The sequence below is a fragment of the Cetorhinus maximus genome, chromosome 2 (assembly GCF_964194155.1).
Source record: "Cetorhinus maximus chromosome 2, sCetMax3.hap1.1, whole genome shotgun sequence".
Lineage (NCBI taxonomy): Eukaryota > Metazoa > Chordata > Chondrichthyes > Lamniformes > Cetorhinidae > Cetorhinus > Cetorhinus maximus.
The window spans coordinates 97700741-97720440 of record NC_135880.1 but is presented as its reverse complement, the minus strand read 5'-3'; the positions used below and the strand labels follow the sequence as shown (position 1 = coordinate 97720440).

At 41.5% G+C, this 19700-nt stretch overlaps 1 protein-coding gene across 13 annotated transcripts in view; it reads left to right on the top strand.

Moving 5' to 3' along the window:
• The window catches only part of LOC144696100 (protein prune homolog 2-like), a 508829-nt gene that overhangs the window by 447560 nt on the left and 41569 nt on the right, over window positions 1-19700 (top strand). For all 13 annotated transcript variants that reach the window (XM_078567388.1, XM_078567379.1, XM_078567368.1 and 10 more), the window contains one exon: window positions 11323-11425. In XM_078567388.1, the coding sequence (XP_078423514.1) occupies window positions 11323-11425 (103 nt within the window). The remainder of the gene's footprint in view (window positions 1-11322; window positions 11426-19700) is intronic.

The window sequence follows — 19700 nt, the reverse complement described above, 5'->3', positions numbered from 1 at the left end:
CTCCCCTCAGCTGATGAATCAGTGCTCCTCCATGTTGAACATCACCTGGAGGAAGCACTGAGGGTGGCAAGGGTGCAGAATACACTCTGTCCATCACCAAAAATGACATGATAGCACCACTACTGACCGAGCTGGCTGAGTCCTGAAGGATATAGCTGCTACATTGGGTCTGCAGCAGGTAGCGAGGGAACCAACGGGGGAAAACCATATTTGAAATCATCCTCACCAACCTGCCTGTCGCAGATGCATCTGTCCATGACAGTATCAGTAGGAGTGACCACCGCACAGTCCTTGTGGAGACAAAGTCCCGTCTTGTCATTGAGGATACCCTCCATCATGTTGTGTGTTACTACCATCGTGTTACATGGGATAGGTTTCGAACCAACCTAGCAACTCAAGACTGGACATCCAGTAGGCCATCAGCAGCAGCAGAATTGTACTCAATTACAATCTGGGACCTCATGGCCCAGCATATACCCCACTCTGCCATTACCACCAAGCCAGGGGATCAACTCTGCTTCAATGAAGAGTGCAGGAGGGCATGCCAGGAGCAGCGCCAGGCATACCTAAAAATGAGATGCCAGCCTGGTTAAGCTACAACACAGGACTACTTCCATGCCAAACATCATAAGCAGCAAGCAACAGAGCTAAGCAATTCCACAACCAACGGATCAGATCTAAGCTGTGTAGTCCTGCCACGTCCAGTCAGGAATGGTGGTGGACAATTAAACAACTCACTGGAGGAGGAGGCTCCACAAATGTCCCCATCCTCAATAATGGGGGAGCCCAGCACATCAGTGCAAAAGATGAGGCTGAAGTGTTTGCAACAAAAGTGCTGAGTGGATGATCCATCTCGGCCTCCTCCAAAAGTCTTCATGATCACATATGTCAGTCTCCAACCAATTTTATTCACTCCACATGATATCAAGAAATGGCTGAAGGCACTGGATATTGCAAAGGCTATGGGCCCTGACAATATTCTGGCAATATTACCAAAGACTTGTGCTCCAGAAGTTGACACAGCTCTAGCCAAGCTGTTGCAGTACAGCTGCAACACTGGCATCTACCCAGCAATGTGGAAAGTTGCCAAGGTATGTCCTGTACACAAAAAGCAGGACAAATCCAACACGGGCAATTACCGCCCCATCAGTCTATTCTCGATGAAAGTGATGAAAGTGGTCATCGTCAGTGCTATCGAGCGGCACTTGCTTAGCAATAATCTGCTCACTGACGCTTAGTTGGGGTTCCGCCAGAGCAACTCAGCTCCTGACCTCATTACAGCCTTGGTCCAAACATGGCCAAAAGAGCTGAACTCCAGAGGTGAGGTGAGAGTGACTGCCCTTGACATCAAGGCCTCATTTGATCGAGTGTGGCACCAAGGAGCTCTAGCAAAACTGGAATCAATGGGAATCAAGGGGAAAACTCTCTGCTGGTTAGAGTCATACCTAGCACAAAGGAAGATGGTTGTGTTTGTTGGAGGGCAATCGTCTCAGTTCAGGGACATGGCTGCAGGTGTTCCTCAGCGTAGTGCCCTGGGCCCAACCATCTTCAGGTGTTTCATCAATGACCTTCCTTCCATCATAAGGTCAGAAGTTGGGATGTTTGCTGATAATTGCATGATATTGAGCACTATTAGCGATTCCTCAAATACTTTTGCAGCCCATGTCCAAATGCAGCAAGACCTGGACAATATCCAGACTTGGGCTGACAAGTGGTAAGTAACATTCATGCCACACAAGTGCCGGGCAATGACTATTACCAACAAGAGAGAATCTAACCATCACCCCTAGACATTCAATGACATTACCATCACTGAATCACCCACTATCAACATCCTACGGTTTACCATTGACCATAAACTGAATTGGACTAGCTATATAAATACTGTGGCTATAAGAGCAGATCACAGGCTAGGAATCCTGCAGCAAGTAACTCACCTCTTGACTCCCCAAAGCCTGTCCACCATCTACAAGGCACAAGACAGGAGTGTGAAGTAGCCTCCATTTGCTTGGATGAGTGCAGCTCCAACAACACTCAAGAAGCTTGACACCATCCTGGACAAAGCAGCACGCTTGATTGGCACACCATCCACAAACATCCAGTCCCTCTTCCACCAACGCACAGTGGCAGCAGTGTGTACCATCTACAAGATGCACTGCAGGAACCCACCAAGTTTGTTTAGACAGCACCTTCCAAGCCTACCATCTAGAAGGGCAAGGACAGCAGACACATGGGAACACCACCATCTGGAAGTTCCCCTCCAAGCTACTCGCCATCCTGACTTGGAAATATATCGCCGTTCCTTCAGTCATTGGTCAGAATCCTGGAACTCCCTTTCTGACAGCACTGTGTGTATACCCACACCACATGGACAACAGCAGTTCAAGAAGGCAGCTCACCACCACCTTCTCAAGGGCAATTAGGAGTGGGCGATAAACGCTGGCCCAGCCAGTGACACCCACATTCCATGAATGAATGAATAAAAAAAATCCACGCTGCATATTCCTGATGGTCTCCTCCCCTCTGCAGTATTAAGAGAAACAAACATTAGTCAGCATCAGCCTCCAAAGGTCCTATCACTGACAAGTTATTGACAGAAAATGTGGGTTCAAGGGCTTTGTTCCAGTGTTGGCAACTGTTTGCCCCTGAAATCCTGGCCAGTGCATGGTGCATTTAAAGGTGCTCTTTCCAGACCCCATTCCCCCTTTACATGACCAACTGCTTTGGCCAGATGCTTGGATGTGCAGCTTCATGTCCTAGTAAGGAGAATTATTTGATGGGGGGGGTGGGGGTTGCTGTGAACCTGTGAATTCGTCTCTGCTATGAACCTGCCAGCGCCACGATTCTAACACGCATCTGCAGCTCATCCAGCTGCCCAATTGCTCTGGAGTTCGTTATTGCTCTGGGGAATTTCCATGCTGCAAACATGGGCTAAATACGAGGAGATCGATTAGTGCCGCTTTTCTGGATTATTCTTGCATGACTGAGCATCATTGTTTCATTTTCTTGATTCACTGCATTGTCGTGTCCTAACATGTCTCAGCTGTACATTCCTCCTCATTTTGGAATGCACAGTTCAGTTGAGTGCCCCTCTAATGCCACCTCCTCCCCTTCAACCAGTGCATGCACCTGCCCTCCAATCCGCCCGCAGAGCCCTCCCCAACAGTTTCTCCTCATTTTAATTTTGCACTGCACCATCGCTGCAGGTTGGAAGATGGTGGTGTACAACTCTCAGCACGAGATCAGCTTGGGCCTTCCCTGTGTGAGTATGGAACCCCTCCCATCGTCCTGGAGGAGCTTAATGTGCAGGTTTCCATCTGTCAAAGACCTCTTAATTTTCCCCCTATATTCCTTAATCCCACGGTGATTGTGGTGGATATCGGTTTGTTAAGCCCAGAACATTTTAATGTGGATGGGCCTGTACCCCTTGTAGACCTCAACCCTCCCCATCTTGAAATCTTGAGGTCATTTACATAGTTAAACATATACCCACCTTCCCCCCCCCCACCAACACCTTTGGATACCCCCACAATACCTTCTCCCCATCTGTAGGCTGCAGATGCCTCCCTGATTGTGTGCCATCTGCGGCCTAGTACGATGCCAGAAACCCCACAGACCGAGGTGCATGATGTTTCGACCTGTGCACAACATGCTGGGCACAACTGAGACTGGACTGAGACTGTGCTCTCCCTGGAGTGAGACAAGGACCGTTTTTGCAAGCTCAACAATGTAAACTGAAGAGCTTCTTCACTAAGCACCCCTCCCATTCTGGCCCCAAGTGGTTATGTCAGTCTTTAACATACTCTCGCCCCATCCTGTTGTTGAGGACACTAACCGTCTGCACCCACCCCCGCCTCAGTTCATGTGTCTGAGTGCAACCTTCCCCACTCTTACCCTCCATCGGAGAGCCCTTGCTCTGCAGCCCTTTCTCATGCCACAGGCCAGTTTCTCCCCTTCCCAGTGGAATCCTAGCCTTTCAGCCCCTTCCCCAGTGGAAGCCTTGCCCTGCAACCCCTTCCCTTGCCTCAGGCCAGTTTCTCCCCTTTCCCAGTTGAGCTCTAACCCTGCAGCCCATCAAAAAACACCCCCACCTCACCGCTGGTCTGGTAGGTAGAAACCTGCCTGTGACAACCCCCTGAAAGCGATGTGCTGCTGCCTGTGAAGCCTGATGTTGAGTACCACAAGTGCTGTGCGATGCAAGTTAGGTGAATGAACCTCGAAGTCACGAGCAAAGTGCAGGTCGCCAGAAGCATGTTACTTATATACCGTTGTGAAACACGTTGTTCTAATTGCATGCTGCGTGCCCTGATGATCCAGCATGAGGGGACGATTCTGGTGAGGAGTCCTTATAATGAAATGCAAATATATTGAAATGATGTTCCCAATGTACCACAATGGGAAACGCGGCCCACCATTGAAGGCTGCAGCACACAATCACGAACTGGTTTTATGACACTGGCTTTTTTGGCCTTCTCGCAATATTTTCCACTCCCACTCACTGTGATGCGTGCCACGAACGGGAGCAGAAAATCCCGGCCTTAGGAAATGAAACAGGACAAGTGGATGAAGTTGCAGTGGGTGACCATTTTGGAGATAGTGACCATAAGACAATTAGATTTAGCATCATTATGGAAAAGGACAAAGATAGGAGTAAAAGTTCTAAATTGGGAGAAGACAAATTTTACAAAACTGAGAATTGATCTGGTGATAGTGGACTGAATAAAGCTACTTGAAGAGAAATCCGTGTCCAATCAGTGGAAGGCATTCAAAAGCGAGATTCTATGGTCACAGTGTAGACTGTTATGATGCACCAGATGATGTGTGCCCGGTGGACGAAATCCACGAGGGAAATTTGATCGCGCTATCACAACGGCTTTGCAATTTGTATTTATTTCAAGATGCATGCAATTGATTCAGAAGTAATGGGCAGAATTTTGCCCTTGGTGGGTGGGTGGGCGGGCGGGCCCCACCGGTTCGGCGGTGGGCGGACAGCTGAACTCCATCGCCGAAACGGGGCCTACCGCCATTTTGAGTGGCCATTGACAGGTCGGCAGGCGAACAGCTGATTTCGCTGTCCGCCCGCCTTCCTGAAAATTTAAAGGGACCGGGATGACTTCGGGGGTTCCTCCCGAATCATCTCGTGTCATTTTCCCGTTGGTGAGCGGGCCCTGCCCCCAAATCGCCAACGGTAAAATCCTGGCCAATAAGTCCAACAAGACTTTGAGATTTTTTTTTAAAATCGAAATTAAAATATTTATTAACAAAAGAAAAGATTTCAGGCACATACATAGGACCAGAAATTACTAATATAATAACTCCTAAAATTCCTAATTAACCTGACTCCCAGTTACACCCCTTTAAGGCAATGGTCCAAAAATAAATTTTTAGCTTTTAAACAGATGGAGCAAATTAACACAATACCTTGGACTGTGGAATTCAAAATGACTTTCTTCATTAAGGCTATTTCACAAACGTTAGATCTTTCAATGCCTTCCTCTGACACAGCCTCATTCTCCTTTATATATTTTTCTCTTTTTAATATGTAAATTTTATTGTTTCACAAGTCTTTGAAACTGTATCTCCCTCATAACATAAAAACTTTCATGTTGTCACTATATATTGTCAGTATATTAAAAAAACCACATTCCTTAGCTTGCTTGACTCGCTCTTCGTAAACAGACTGAGATTCCTTTGAAATCCAAATCCACCTTCATCTAACTAAAAATGCAAGTTCCTTTCACACCTTACATGCTTAGCCAGCGTCCATGTTCACTCATTAGCATGTCAAGCACCTAGCTTCTTTTGATGAGTCAAAGCTGGCTGTCTACTTGACTTCATATGTAATTAAATCACACACAGACAGACCTAACTATATTTACTCCATAAACCTACTTCACAATAAACCAGAAAATAATTATGAAAATTATTATATTCTCATGACATAGACATGTCCCCACAAAGAAAAAGGGTGGTACTGTTAAATCTAGAGCCCTCTGGTTATCTGAAAGCATAGAGGGTAAGATAAAGCAGAAAAAGAAAGCTATGACAGTCACAAAAATCTTATACTGTAGAAAGCCTAAAGGAGAATGGAAAGTACAAGGGTGAAGTAAAAAAGGAAATTAGGAAAGCAAAGAGAGGATATGAAAAAATATTGGCAGATAAAATCAAGGAAAACCCAAAGATATTTTATCAGTACATTAAGAGCAAGAGGATAACTAAGGAAAGGGTAGAGCCTATCAGAGATGTACAAGATGCGTGGATGCAGAAGATATGGGCAGAGTTCTTAATGAGTACTTTGTCTCTGCCTTCACAAAGGAGAGGGATGATGCAGACATTCTAGTTAATGAGGAGAAGTACGAAATATTAGATACAGTAAGCATAATGAGAGAGGAAGTACTGGAGAGACTGTCATCCTTGAAGGTGAATAAATCACCAGGGCCAGATGGATTGTAGACTAGGTTGTGAAAAGAAGTCAGGAAGGAAATAGTGGATTCTCTGAGGATCATTTTCCAATCCTCACTAGATACAGGTGAGGTACCAGAAGATTGGAGGTCTACGAACGTTGTACCATTATTTAAAAAGGATGCGATGGATAGGCCAAAAAAATTGTAAGCCGGTCAGTCAGACTTCGGGCAATTTATTAGAATAAATTCTGAGAGACAAGATAAAATGTCACTTAGAAAAGAACGGATTAATCAGAGATAGTCAGCATGGTTTTAAGGAAAGGTCATGCTTACTAATTTAATCAATTTTTTTTTGAGGAAGTAACAAGGAGGCTTGATGAGGGTAGTGCAGTGGATGCTGTCTAAATGGGTTTTAGTAAGGCATTTGACAAGGTCCCACATGGCAGACTGGTTAGAAAAATAAAAGGCCATTGGATACAAGGGAATATGACAAGTTGGGTCCAAAATTGTCTTAGCAACAGGAAACAAAGGTCAATGGATGTTTTTGTGAATGGAAAGCGGTTTACAGAATGGCCTCTTTGTGCCATAACTTTTCGTATGGTTCTACGAATAATGGCTCATCTTTCTCTTAATGAAGATGACTATTACCTGGCATTTACGTGGTACAAATGGCACCTGCAGCTTGTCAGCCAAGTTTGGATCTTGTCCAGATCCTGATGTACATTGGTATGGACCACTCATAATTGGAGGAAATGTGAATTGAGCTGAGTGCTCTGGAATCATCATGGAACAGCACCATTCTTGCTCTCATGATGCAGGGAAAACCATCAAAACAACTGAAGATGGTTGGGCTGAGGATGCTTTTCTGAAGTCCTGCAGTGGTGTCCTGGGACTGTCCAATAATCACAAAGATCTTCCTTTGCATCAGGTATGATTCTAGTCATTAAAGGAATTTCTGTTTGATGCTCCACCTTAGTTTTGCTAAGAATCCTTGATGCCTTAATCAATTGAAATCCACATTGCCCTCAATGGTAGTTTTACACCCATCTCTTCTCTGGCATTCAGCTTTTGTTTCAAAGACTGGAAGAAAATTGTGATGTGATCTGAAGCTGTGAGATTCTTGATGGAACTTGCATCTGCAACTGGTGAGAAGGTATCACTTGATGGTACTATTAATGACTCCTCCCTTCACTTTACTGCTGATTGGAAGCAAGCTGGCAGGGCAGTTATTGGCCCTGTTAGATTTACCCTGTTTTTTGTGGACCTATACCTGGGCAACTTTCCATATTGCTGCATAGATGCCAGTGTTAAACTGGAATAGCTAACTGTGGTGGACAGGTCTTTAAGACAACAGCTGGCATGTTGTCATGGCTTCTTGTTTTTGTTGCATCCAGCATACTTAGCTGCTTCTTATGCATTCCTTAAAGAAGAACAGGAGCAATTGAAATCTACTTCTCGGGCTTGTTACCTATGAAATTGCCTGTTTCGTGTTGTACTTGTGACTAGCCTGTTCTTAGCCTTTCTAATCAACTCATTTTTCTCCCTAAGATTCTGAGCAAAGTAGATTTATCACATATGACATTTTATTCCAAGAATTTAAAATTGCCATAATTGACACCTCGTTCATACTTTCATGACTTTATAATTATTCATGATCTCTCATTCTTAGTTGTTAGAACTGCGCAAGTAACTTGATTTTTTTAACAGCTTGAGCTATATATTTGCATTTTTTCATACTTATGATAAATTGAGATCAAAAACATGGAAATTTTTCAGTTGTTTGCCTTGACAGTGCAGTAATCTTTATTTCAAGCTTATTTTCATGGTCAGAATTTCTGAGAAAGTCTTATGAGACTAAGCTGATTGTTGGGACTCACTTCTTTGCAGATCCAGTTAAGCACTTCAAACATGTCAGCAAAATGGACTAGGGTTAAGAGAATAGAAAATCCTGAAGGTTATTTCTAATGGACTAGATGTATAGAGAGCAGCCATGGAACTAAGCAGCTAAATAAGGAATATTCTAGAGAAAAACATCTTATCTCATTGCTGTTTCTGTAACAAAAATGAAATAAAATAATGGCCCAGATTTTCTTGCAACTGTAATACTGAAGTTACACACAGTAAACATGATCCAGCAATCTGATCTCACTGTCAGTAACATCCTCTGTACGTCCCTGCATGTCCAATTGGAATATGTTGCAGTGATCATGGTGGTGAATTGGAAGTGAGACATCCAGTGGCCGTTCTTTCAATTATGATTCTTTATAGTTTTCTTTATAGTTTTATTTACTGTTTCACATAAATAGGAAGTCCCTAATTCTGGCTTCCAAATTTGATCCATGTTTAAAAGGACAGTTTTAAATGTTCTGTTAAATGATGAAGCAATAAACAAGAAAATAAAAGAAAATGAAACTGACAGAAGTTGCAGTCAGTTAAGTTATATGACATGATGTGCTTCATAAATTTCAGCTCTTAGTTGTGTGAACACCTGTGAAAACTTTTAAATGCCGTAATCTCAGAATGAAATGACCATTAATTAGACAACCTCATGCCTGTTTTATTGTTATCTACCATGACTTCAGTCACTGCACCTTCATTCAGCTGTGGCTCAGTTCATAGCACCCTTGCCTTTGAATCAGAGGGTTGTGGGTTCATGTCCCACTCCCAGAAACCAAGAACTGTGATTGTACTCGAAAGAGTTGCAATCTGTGACTGTTGATAACTCGAAAGAGTTTCCTCCTGTGTCCAACATCTGTGAGTAAAACACTTTCTTTTCATTCTGCTGCAATTCCATCTGTTTCCTTAAAACAATGCACTGGATATTTCCATAAATGTTTTGGAATGTTGCTTTTGTTGATATTGTTTCCTTTTGGCAGTAATGTTTAAAGTAGTGTCCTGCTCAATTGAATTCTGAGTATTTCTGGGAAGATATAGAAGTAGGAATAGGACTTAGCTATTCAGCCCTTCAAGGCTGTTCCACCATTCAGTTGGAACACGGTTGATCTGTATTTTAACTTCATCTACCTGTCTTGGCTCTGTAACCCATAATCCCTTTATATGACAAAAATGTATCAATCTCCATTTGTAAAGCTTCAACTGATTTGTCCTTGACAGCTTTTTAGTGGAGAGAGTTCCAGATTCCTTTGTGGGCAGAAGTGCTTTCTGATATCACTGCTGAACAGCTTAATTTTAAGGTTATGCCCCATTGTTCCAGTCTAATTTTAATTAAATTATATTTTTAATTAAATTTAACTAAATTTAATGAAACAGTTTAATTCATTGCATGATATCTTCATGGGACTTAACATACAACATACCATTATGTTGAAATGGGACTAATTAAATGGCTCTTTCAAAAAGACAAATACACAGTCAAGATGGGCAGAATAGCTCCCTTCTGTCAATAAAATGATAATCTAAACATTTGGGGAAAGCGTCAGATATACTTGCACAGACATGTCTTTTTTCTTATGAGGGTAAACAAACAGTTCTCTATTTCAATAAAGGCAAAATACTGCAGGTGCTGGAAATCTGAAATAATAGCAGGAAGTGCTGAAAATATTCAGCAGGTTCGACAGCATCTGTGAGAGAGAAAAAGAGAGTTAATGTTTCAAGTCGAATATGACTCTTCAGAACAAAAAACAGCTTTCTATTTAAATACTTGGAGAAATCACACTGCTGCCAGGTCACCAACATCATTGTTTTCCACTCTACCTGGCAATGATGAGAAAATAGGCATCCATTCAGGAAAGTAACTATTGTTATTGATTTTAATGGAGGTGGGATAGGGGTGGAGTGAAGCCATGAAAATTATTTTAGAAACTGTTCAGAAGAATAACATGAGAGCTGTGAAAATTGCCCAGAAAATTTAATTTTGGGCCCAGATTTTCACTGCTGGGTTGGGTGCACAGAGATGGGAGAATTCCAGGCTCTGCAAACCTTTAACGATGGCCACCCACAGTTCTGATTTTCGTTTCGGTGGGGCGGGGGGCGGGGGGCGGGCTGGAGTAGAAGTTGGGCCCACCGCCCCAGGGACAAGTACAGAGGCTGTTGGGTGCAAAGGTGGGTTGGGCAGAGGACCTGCCTTTGTGCTCCTGCACTTTGTTGAATTTCATTTAAAAAATGATTAAAACAAAAAACCACCCTCTAACCCTCACCCCCATGCCCCATCTATGCCTACCTACGCCACCTCATGCTCCCCCTACCCAACCCCATGGCCACCTCATAACCTCCTATGCCAACACATGACCTTTTACCCAGCTCTATGGCTCTTTATAACACCTATGCCAATTTAGTGCCAACTCATACCAACCCATGCCCCTACCCACCACCCTTTGCCCTTACACCCTGCATGAGCAAACCTCAGGAGCCATGCCATGCTGACATAAAATAAAAGACATCACCATTTTAAGCCAAAAAAAGTCTCAATGATAAAAAAAACATTCAATACATAGAAATTCCTTCAACTGATCTCCTAAGAAATCAAATATTTCTATTCCATCCACTGTTTTTGAAATGAACAAACCTACAGACTAACTTATTTGAAAATTTGGATTTAATTTTTTCACTATTTCCATGGTGCAGTTTCATGGCCCTATTCAGCCTATTTGAATTTCCAAATCAAGTCATTGTAAACAGAATTTCAGATTTCAGAACATGTGTACATTCATTTCTTTTTACAACCGCATATAAAGAAATAAATTATACAACTGAAACAATACAGATTCAGAACTTATTTAACAGTGTTTACTCTACAACTGGTGACAGATTGGCTCTTAATGCTCTTCTGAGTGTAAGAAAGAAGCTTGAGCTGCTGTCACACTACTAGATTTCTTGTGCCCTTGCAATGCTAAAAAAATTCTAGGTAATTCTGTTGGCAGTGCACAATTTTAAACAAATGCTTTCTTGTTTTTCTCAGGCTACTATAGCGACGGACTCAATGCCATCATTGTGTTTGCAGCATGTTTCCTGCCAGAGAGCAGTCAACCCGACTATAATTATATTATGGAAAATCTCTTTTTGTGAGTAGAATGTCAATATTTGTCTTAAAGTAGTTTCTGGGTTATTGAACCGATATAACTACACCCTAATTTGTAAACAGCAAAGTACCTTGGACTATTAAAATCAAAGTTAACTCATTGGCTGAATAAAGTTTTCAATTCAGCTTTATAGATCAGTTATAAAACAAGATGCCCAGGGAAAAATTGGTTATTTTCCAACGCTTTTTTATTCTAAAAGTATAGCAACATGTGGATTTCCAAAAGGTCTATATATTCTAAATCTTAGATTCTGCTTTAAAAAGTTTATAAATTGCATTTATATGCACCTTATCTTGACTCCCAGAATGTCTTAGGACATTTCACTTCCAAAAAAATGTTTTGGATATGTTTCCATTGTTGCCATGTGACTAAATGCACCAGTAACCAATTTATGCATAACAAATCTCCCATAATGTTATGACCAGGTGAGGAGGAGGAATGAACTGGCTCCCCTCTATTCAGCCTCCTTGGTTGGTCACCACAAAAGTTTTTAAATTTCTTTTCCCCATGGATGTGTTTTCCAAATCCCAAATTTATTTTTTACTCTCTATGCAGTGAACAATGAGGAGCCAATCACGAGATTTTATCGAGTCAAAGAAAGAGCAAGTTTATTAGCTATTAAACCTGAGGGAGAAAAATAATAAAAGACACAGTGTTGCACGCACACAAGTATCGGAAGTAAGGGAAGTTAGAGGCCAAATAAAAAGTCAAAAGAATATACAGTTAAGTCCTTTGCTTGTCCTTGAGGCATGGATTGTTGAACGTTGCAGCTGTTTTAAGTTAACTGCCAAGAAGGAAAAAACATTCAGACCAGTACTCTTATTTCCCAGTTTTACCAGTGTTCCATTTTAAGGTATACAAGACCAGTTCAGACCAGTATTCTAATTTCCCAGCATTTACTGTTTTTTTGCTTCTGCGTGGTTCCTTTAAAATCCGGAAGTTGAATTGAAGTCCATGTAACTGCATTTGCTGGAGACAATTTTCATTTTTTAAATCTATAATCCATCTTCCAGAAATCCATGAGTTTCTCCTAAGGTTCTTTCCGATGGACATTCACTATCTCTTGTGCTGGAATTTTTTAGACTGTAGAGATAGGGCTTGACTTAATTTGAGAGAGGGGTTCCTTACTGCTCCGTCAGCAACTCTCCCAGACTCCTCTGCTTCTGCTTGGCAACTCAGTTCTTAAAAGTCTTGCTCGATGGAATTCAATTACCAGATCTGCTGTAGTCATTGTTGTAGAACAGGTAATCACATTTTGATGTTTCATCTCAAACTTTTGACATGTTTCAAGATGGCATAAACCAACAGGAGATGTGGTTCTTTTAACCTCCAGAGGGGGTTTGAGTGTCTGTTGGTTGTATATCCTGGCTGGCTAGCAGTTCCCCATTGGTTTGATAGGATTACAGTTGATTGAAGTCTAGCACTTTGCATTTTTAATATCTAAGTGTTGGGTTTTGATGTCTGTAGATTACCTGAAATGTCTGTCTCTCTCTTCACATTTCCTTTTGGTTGTGGGGCTGGGTGGGGTGGGATGGGTTGGTTTGATGGCAGGTGGCAGCCTTGTTTGATTTTCTTACCTTCACCTTGAAAGGTGGTCTCATATTCTTAAAGCAGTTTGTGTGTCTCATTTCAAGGTACAGAATTTCAGTTGAAGGTTTTTGAAAAATAATTTTTCAAAAGGTAAAGTGCTGTGATTTCATGACAATAAATAGAAAGTCAGTTGAAGGAGCAATTAATCTGGTATTGGTTGAGGGATGAATATTTGCCAAAACATTAGATAAACTCTCTGCTCCTCTTCAAAAAGTACCATGGGATATTTTATGTCCATCTGAAGAGTCAGAAAGGGTTTCAATTTAATAGTCTAGATTCTAACTCATGAATCTACCCCTTTTTAGAAATATAGGCTAATGTCTCATCTGAAGGGCGGTAACTCTGAAAAACAGCAGTTCCTCATTAATGTACTATGTGCTCAAGATTATTTGTTCAAGTCATGACATGCGCCTTGAACCCATGAGCTGCTGACAGAGCTAACAATGTCACAGCTGAGCCAAACTGACATTTCTGAGTCTGATCCAAAATTCAGCTTTTCAGACAATCAAAACACAATGTCTGACCAAAAACAGAAAATGCTGGAAACTCTCAGCAGGTGAGGCTGCATCTGTGGGGAGGAAAAACCATTTCAGATACATAACTTTGCCAGAACTAGAAGATATTTCAGATGAACAAATTATAGGGAGAGGGACACAGCAAAGGAAAGAGTGGGAGTAGAGAGAAAAAAAAAGATTGCATACACAAGAAAATAATGACCAAAGTGATTGGATGCAGAACAGGAAATGATTGAATGACAGTGGTGATAATGTGAGACAAAAGGAAGCATGGTGAGAAAAATTAGAGAAATGAAAGGATGAACTATTTATATCAACCTGAGTCTTTTATTTCTCTAAGTGTTTCTCGTTGTGCCTCCTTTTGTCTGACACTATTATCAATCTGTTATTTAACCATGTTCTGTTCTCCAGCTAATCATTTCACATGTCATTATTTTTGTTTTCTCGTGTGCTGTCTCCCACCCACGCCCCTGCACGTTTCCTCCTTAAAAGCTGTCCATCTTAATATCGTCCAGTTCTGATGAAGGGTTAGACCTGAAATGTTAACTTTTTTTGCATTTACATAGATTTACACAATAAAATCGTATAGACAATATGAGTGAAAGACAACAACAAGTAAAAGACAAACTGTTATAAGAAAAACTGGACTGCAGCCAAAGGCAATTGGGGATGAGCAACAGATATTTGCCAGCGCTGTTCACATCCAGTGAAAGAAGAAAACAAAATTTAAAATATTCAATTTCACAAATTGTGTTTGTGTCCATGACTGGTAGATTGATTAAAATCATAAGATAAGTGAATAATAGTTTGTAATATGAAAGAAGTCACAAAAGTATAAACAGAATTAAGAGCATGAATTTTTTTCAGCATCACTTGCTTCTTGATTCAGATTTCCAGCATTTGCGGTATTTTGGTTTTTTTTATTGCACAAGTCTGAATATTGACTTGGTTATGTTTGTAACACAAACACATCAATGATTAATGTGTGAAAATATGTCAAACCAAAAAGAGCTATCAACAGTTAAGCGCCCAGGTCCAACGTGGCATAGTTATGCCCAGAAAAATAAACCTGTGTTGTGATAAGAGTTAAAGAAGAATTATCACCTAATCTACAGCTTTTGGTTGCAGTGAACAAGCCCAAAGATCCAACCACTGCTATTGTTAGTATGATGACCAATGCAAGCTTTCCAGGATACATTTTTGAAGCCGGCGTTCTAGTCATTTATATTTTTTTTGGTGAAGATTTTCAGCTCACCAACGGGGAGAAAAACAATGCTACGTCAACCATTGTTATTGATTCTCTACTAGTTTATTGATAATTTGGAATTGGAATTGCCTTGTTTGTGTGACTATTCCTGCTTAAAGAAAAGTTGAGTTCAGGTGATCTATGCTCATTTCATAATGGATGTTGCAGCTGTTGAAGAAGTCTTTTCTATTAATCTAGGCTTGGAATTCACTTTTTGGTGATAAAAAAATAAATGAGTTTATCTTTTCAGTAAGATATTATAAAATGTAGTTGCAAATGGTGTGGATCATGATAATTATAATTCCCTGAAGTATTAATTATTCCCAGACATCTGGAAGGTAAATGTGAACTACTTCCATTTATAATTGGTCTAAAGGACCCAGCAAACCTCCCTTCCTCAGTGTATTAGATTCTTTAGTTGCTTCTTGTTTTTTCTTTCTGAATTTTCCACCTTCCCTTTTCCTCTGCTGAAGAGGCGTGGTTCCACTGGCACCAAGCTCCTTCGAACACCTCACTCAAGTGGGTGTTATTTATGTGTTGGCCTTAAAGTTAATCAGTGAAAAATGGTAGGCCTTGAGCATCTGAATGTCTGCTACTCCCTGCCATTGGTAAGGCTCTGCACCAGGTACAAGCATTTATAAAATTACTCACGTGTCAAAAAGTTATTTAATCATTAGTGGGAATAAGAGGAATGTACAAAATACATAATGCTGTTTTTCCCCTGAAAACTGCAAGTGTCCATTCACTGTATTGCAATTCCAACCAACAACGCTGACCCAATTTCTCGTCTTTGACCAAGCAGTGCCAATGCTCATTGTAGCACCTCAACTACCACCTCAGCTGAGATCAGGTATTTCAACAGAGATTGGAGATTAAACCCAGAACCTTCCTAGTCACTTTAGGACAGCTGCTCACTGGATTATGTCATGCAACCAATGGAAAGCCTATTTCAGCTATACCTGATGTTGTCAGATTGGCTCCACAATTTAGAGAGTTATGAAAGAAAAGTTTGGAAAATGGGGCTATCATGAGTAAGCTTCTAAATTTAAGTCTAAAGCAAGACTTTCCTTAACCAGATTTAACCCTGGGAAGCAAAAGGCTGATGCAACATTAAGATCCTTCCTTATTGTTTGAAAGGGAATATCCATCTCATTTTTAAAAACAATTCTGTTTTCTATATTTTAGTACAGGCACAAGTTTTACTGGGGGAGAATTTTCACGTCGGTGTGAGGGGCCCAGCGTCATTCAGCTCTTCCATTTGGCAGGTGTGCGCCCACCGAGCTGTCAAAAGCCTATTAAGCCATTTAAAAACCAATTAACATTATTATCAACGCTGTCCGTCCAACATTAAGGTTGGTGGCAGGCAGAGAGCCCAGGAGACCTTCAAGTTTTTCATGAAACCTCATCCACGGGCGGGATGAGGTTTCACGAAGGTGTTATTAAATTAATTTTTAAAAATTGCTCAATTCATAAACATGTCCCAACTCATGTGACACTGTCACATGAGGGGACATGTCTGAATGATTTTAATCTTTTTTTCAAACTTTCAATCTGAACTTAATCTCCCTGAGGCAGCTCCGTGCCCCGGAGATTTCTGCACTTAATTGGCTCGCCCACGTAAAATGGTGGTGCGCAGCCGATCGCCGACCAACTCGCAGGACAGGCAGAAGCTTCTGCCCATAGAATTAAACAGCAATATTTTGTCCATGCTTTAAACTATAAACTTGTCTATTAAGGCCCTCCCATTGTGAATCATGGCTCCCGAGGACAGCGGGATTGGGTGGGCGGCGGTGGGTGTGCAATGACTGCTGGGTCCAATGGCGACCCAGCGGCCTGTTTTAAAAAGCTGTTGCAGCCTTTCCAAGGCTATGAATCATGGCCGGTGGGAGGGATCCCCAGAGCGCTGCTGGTGAGCAGGCCAGGCAGGAGGTTAGGGCGGGGGGCACTGTGCCCTTCGCTTTTCCCAATGAATGTCTTGCGGCCCTCATTGCTTGCGACACTGGACCCTGGTGCCTGTTAAGGATGCATTCCACCAACAGCCTGCAGTAGAATGCCATGATCTTTCCTTCTCCATCTTCTGTAATACTTTTCCCTGATGGGTGTATCAATATTGAGCATTTGGTCACGCACAACACTGCATATATCCAAATTAAACAACATTTGCCAGGTATAAACCCTATCCACCTAAAGCAGTAAAACAGCTTCTACAGTCCTAACAGTTATACAGATTTTCGTATCATCTTCAAATTTGCAGATCATGCCCCTAAAATTAAATCCAGATCATTAATAAAAATAGTAATAGGAAAGCTCCAAACTCTGATCCCTGTGGGTATGTCACTGGTGATTGGCCTCCAAGCAGATCCAAATCCATTTAGAACTATTTTTTGAAGATGGAGAAGGAAAGATCATGGCATTCTACTGCATAGATTTTTAAAGGTGCATGAGTATTGCTGAGAATCTATAGCTAGAGCAAATATTTGGGTTCATTCGTTGGACATTTGATTATAAGGGAAGGCATACTATTTTGTCCTTATACATGAACCTGGCCAAACCTCACTTTGGATATTGTGCCCAGTTTTGATCTCCTCACATGCTGAGTGATATTGAAGTTTTGTAAAGGGTGCCGAAAAGGGCCACTAAACAAATTCCTGATATAATGAATTCTGTTTATCAAAGGAGGCCAAAATAATTGGGGCTCTACATTTTAGAAAAACATAAACTTAAAGGTAACCTTGAATGAGGTTTACAACATGATGAAGGGAGTAGATTATGTTCCAGTTGATAATTTGGGTGAAATTTTATGCTTGGTCGGAGTCCCTACCCCACCCCTCCAGCATAAAAGTCGAGGGTGAGACCATCCCTGCCAACCTGTTTTCAACCCAGCTCAATATATAGCATTGATACCAGAGGCTCAAATTCGTAGAGAAATCTCGTGTGATACCTTATCAAGGGCTTTTTGGAAGCCTAAGTAGATAACTTCTATTGGGCTTCCCTCATCTAATCACCTTCAGATAATACTTAGGTTTATAAGAAAAATTATTTTATGCAGCCATGTCGGGTGTTCCTAGTATGTCCCTCATAATATATAATATGTATCACCTATTATTATTACATCGAAAATATCCCTCATAATTCCTAATAATATATTGCATCCCAAATGATTCCTATTACTGATTTCAAACTAATAGGCCTATAGTTTGCCAGGTGTGACTTGTCACCTTTTTTAAAGTTTGAACTATAGTAGCTCTTTCCAGTCTGCAGGAAGCATCCCAGAGTGCAGTCACAATTTAAAAATGTGGGCAATGGTCTCGCACAGCAAGTGCCACATCTTCCCGTGGATCCTCGGGCAGATATCTAGTCGGCTTACTCTTATCTATTTTCAAGTTCTTAATTCTATCTAAAACAATATGGTCATCAAATGTAATATCACTAGTTTTATTATTAAAATCATTCAATTCTAATAATTGAAATGCCAAAGTATTCACTTAATATTTCCAGCATATCCAGTAACTCCTTTGTAACCTGACCTTTGAACATTCTCAGTGGCCCAAAACTGTCTTTCACTCTGACTCTTCATACAACTGAAAAAACTTTTCCCATTACTTCCACTATGGTCTAGCATTCAATTTTCCATTCGCATTTAGTTGACCGAATAGCAGTCTTCATTTTCTTCAGCTGTTCCTTGTTTTCAACTTTGTTTACTTGTCTATAGACATTTTTTTAGAAACATCTACTTGCATCTTCTTTGACAGTCACATTGGCTTTTTTTCACCACGCTCCTTTCTTTTGACTTTGCTACACATTTGTCCTCCAATTTTATCTTGTTCTTTAAAAGTTTTCCATTCGTATTCTATATTGATCCCATCACCATCCAGTAGGGTTAGCCAGTTTACCCGTTCCAAATTGTCAGCCATTTTAATTACATTTACTCTTCTGAAATCTGGTATTATAAGTTGAAGATTTCCAGCAAATTGAAGCCATATAATAAAAACACAGGAATTGCTGGAAATACACAGCAGGTTAGCCAGCATCTGTGGAGAGAAACAAAGTTAACGGCCTGGATTTTCACTATTGAGGTTATCTCCTGGCTCGTTGCATTCGCGTCAGGTAAAAGGCCCCCAAATAGAGTCATAGAGGTCTACAGCACAGAAAAAGGTTTTTCGGCCCATCGAGTCTGCGCCAGTCAAACAAGTACCTAAATATTCTAATCCCATTTTCCAGCACTAGGCCCACAGCCTTGTGTGCCATGGCATCGCAAGTGCACATCCAAATACTTCTTAAATGTTATGAGGGTTTCTGCCTCTACCACCCTTTCAGGCAGTGAGTTCCAGATTCCAACCACCCTCTGGGTGAAAAATTCTTCCTCACATCCCCTCTAAACCTCCTGCCCCTTACCTTAAATCTATGCCCCCTGGTTATTGATCCATCTACCAAGGGGAAACGCTCCTTCCTGTCTACCCTATCTATACCCCTCATAATTTTATACACCTCAATCATGTTCCCCCTCAATCTCCTCTGCTCCAAGGGAAATAACCCCAGTCTATCCAATCTCTCCTCATGACTAAAACTCTCCAGCCCAGGCAACATCCTGGTAAATCTCCTCTGCACTCTCTCTAGTGCAATCACATCCTTCCTATAATGTGGATTTCAGAACTGCACGCAGTCCTCTAGCTATGGCCTAACCAGCGTTTTATACAGTTCCAGCATAACCTCCCTGTTCTTATATTCTATGGGCAGAATTTTGCCCTTGATGGGTGGGCGGGCCCCACCGACTCAGCGGCGGGCAGGCAGCCGATTGCCGCCACTGAAATGGGCCCCGCTGCCATTTTAAGTGGACGGGCCAATTAAGGCCCGCCCAACGGGAAGCGCTATGTGCTTCCTGTGCGGGGGGGGGTGGATTCCGCAA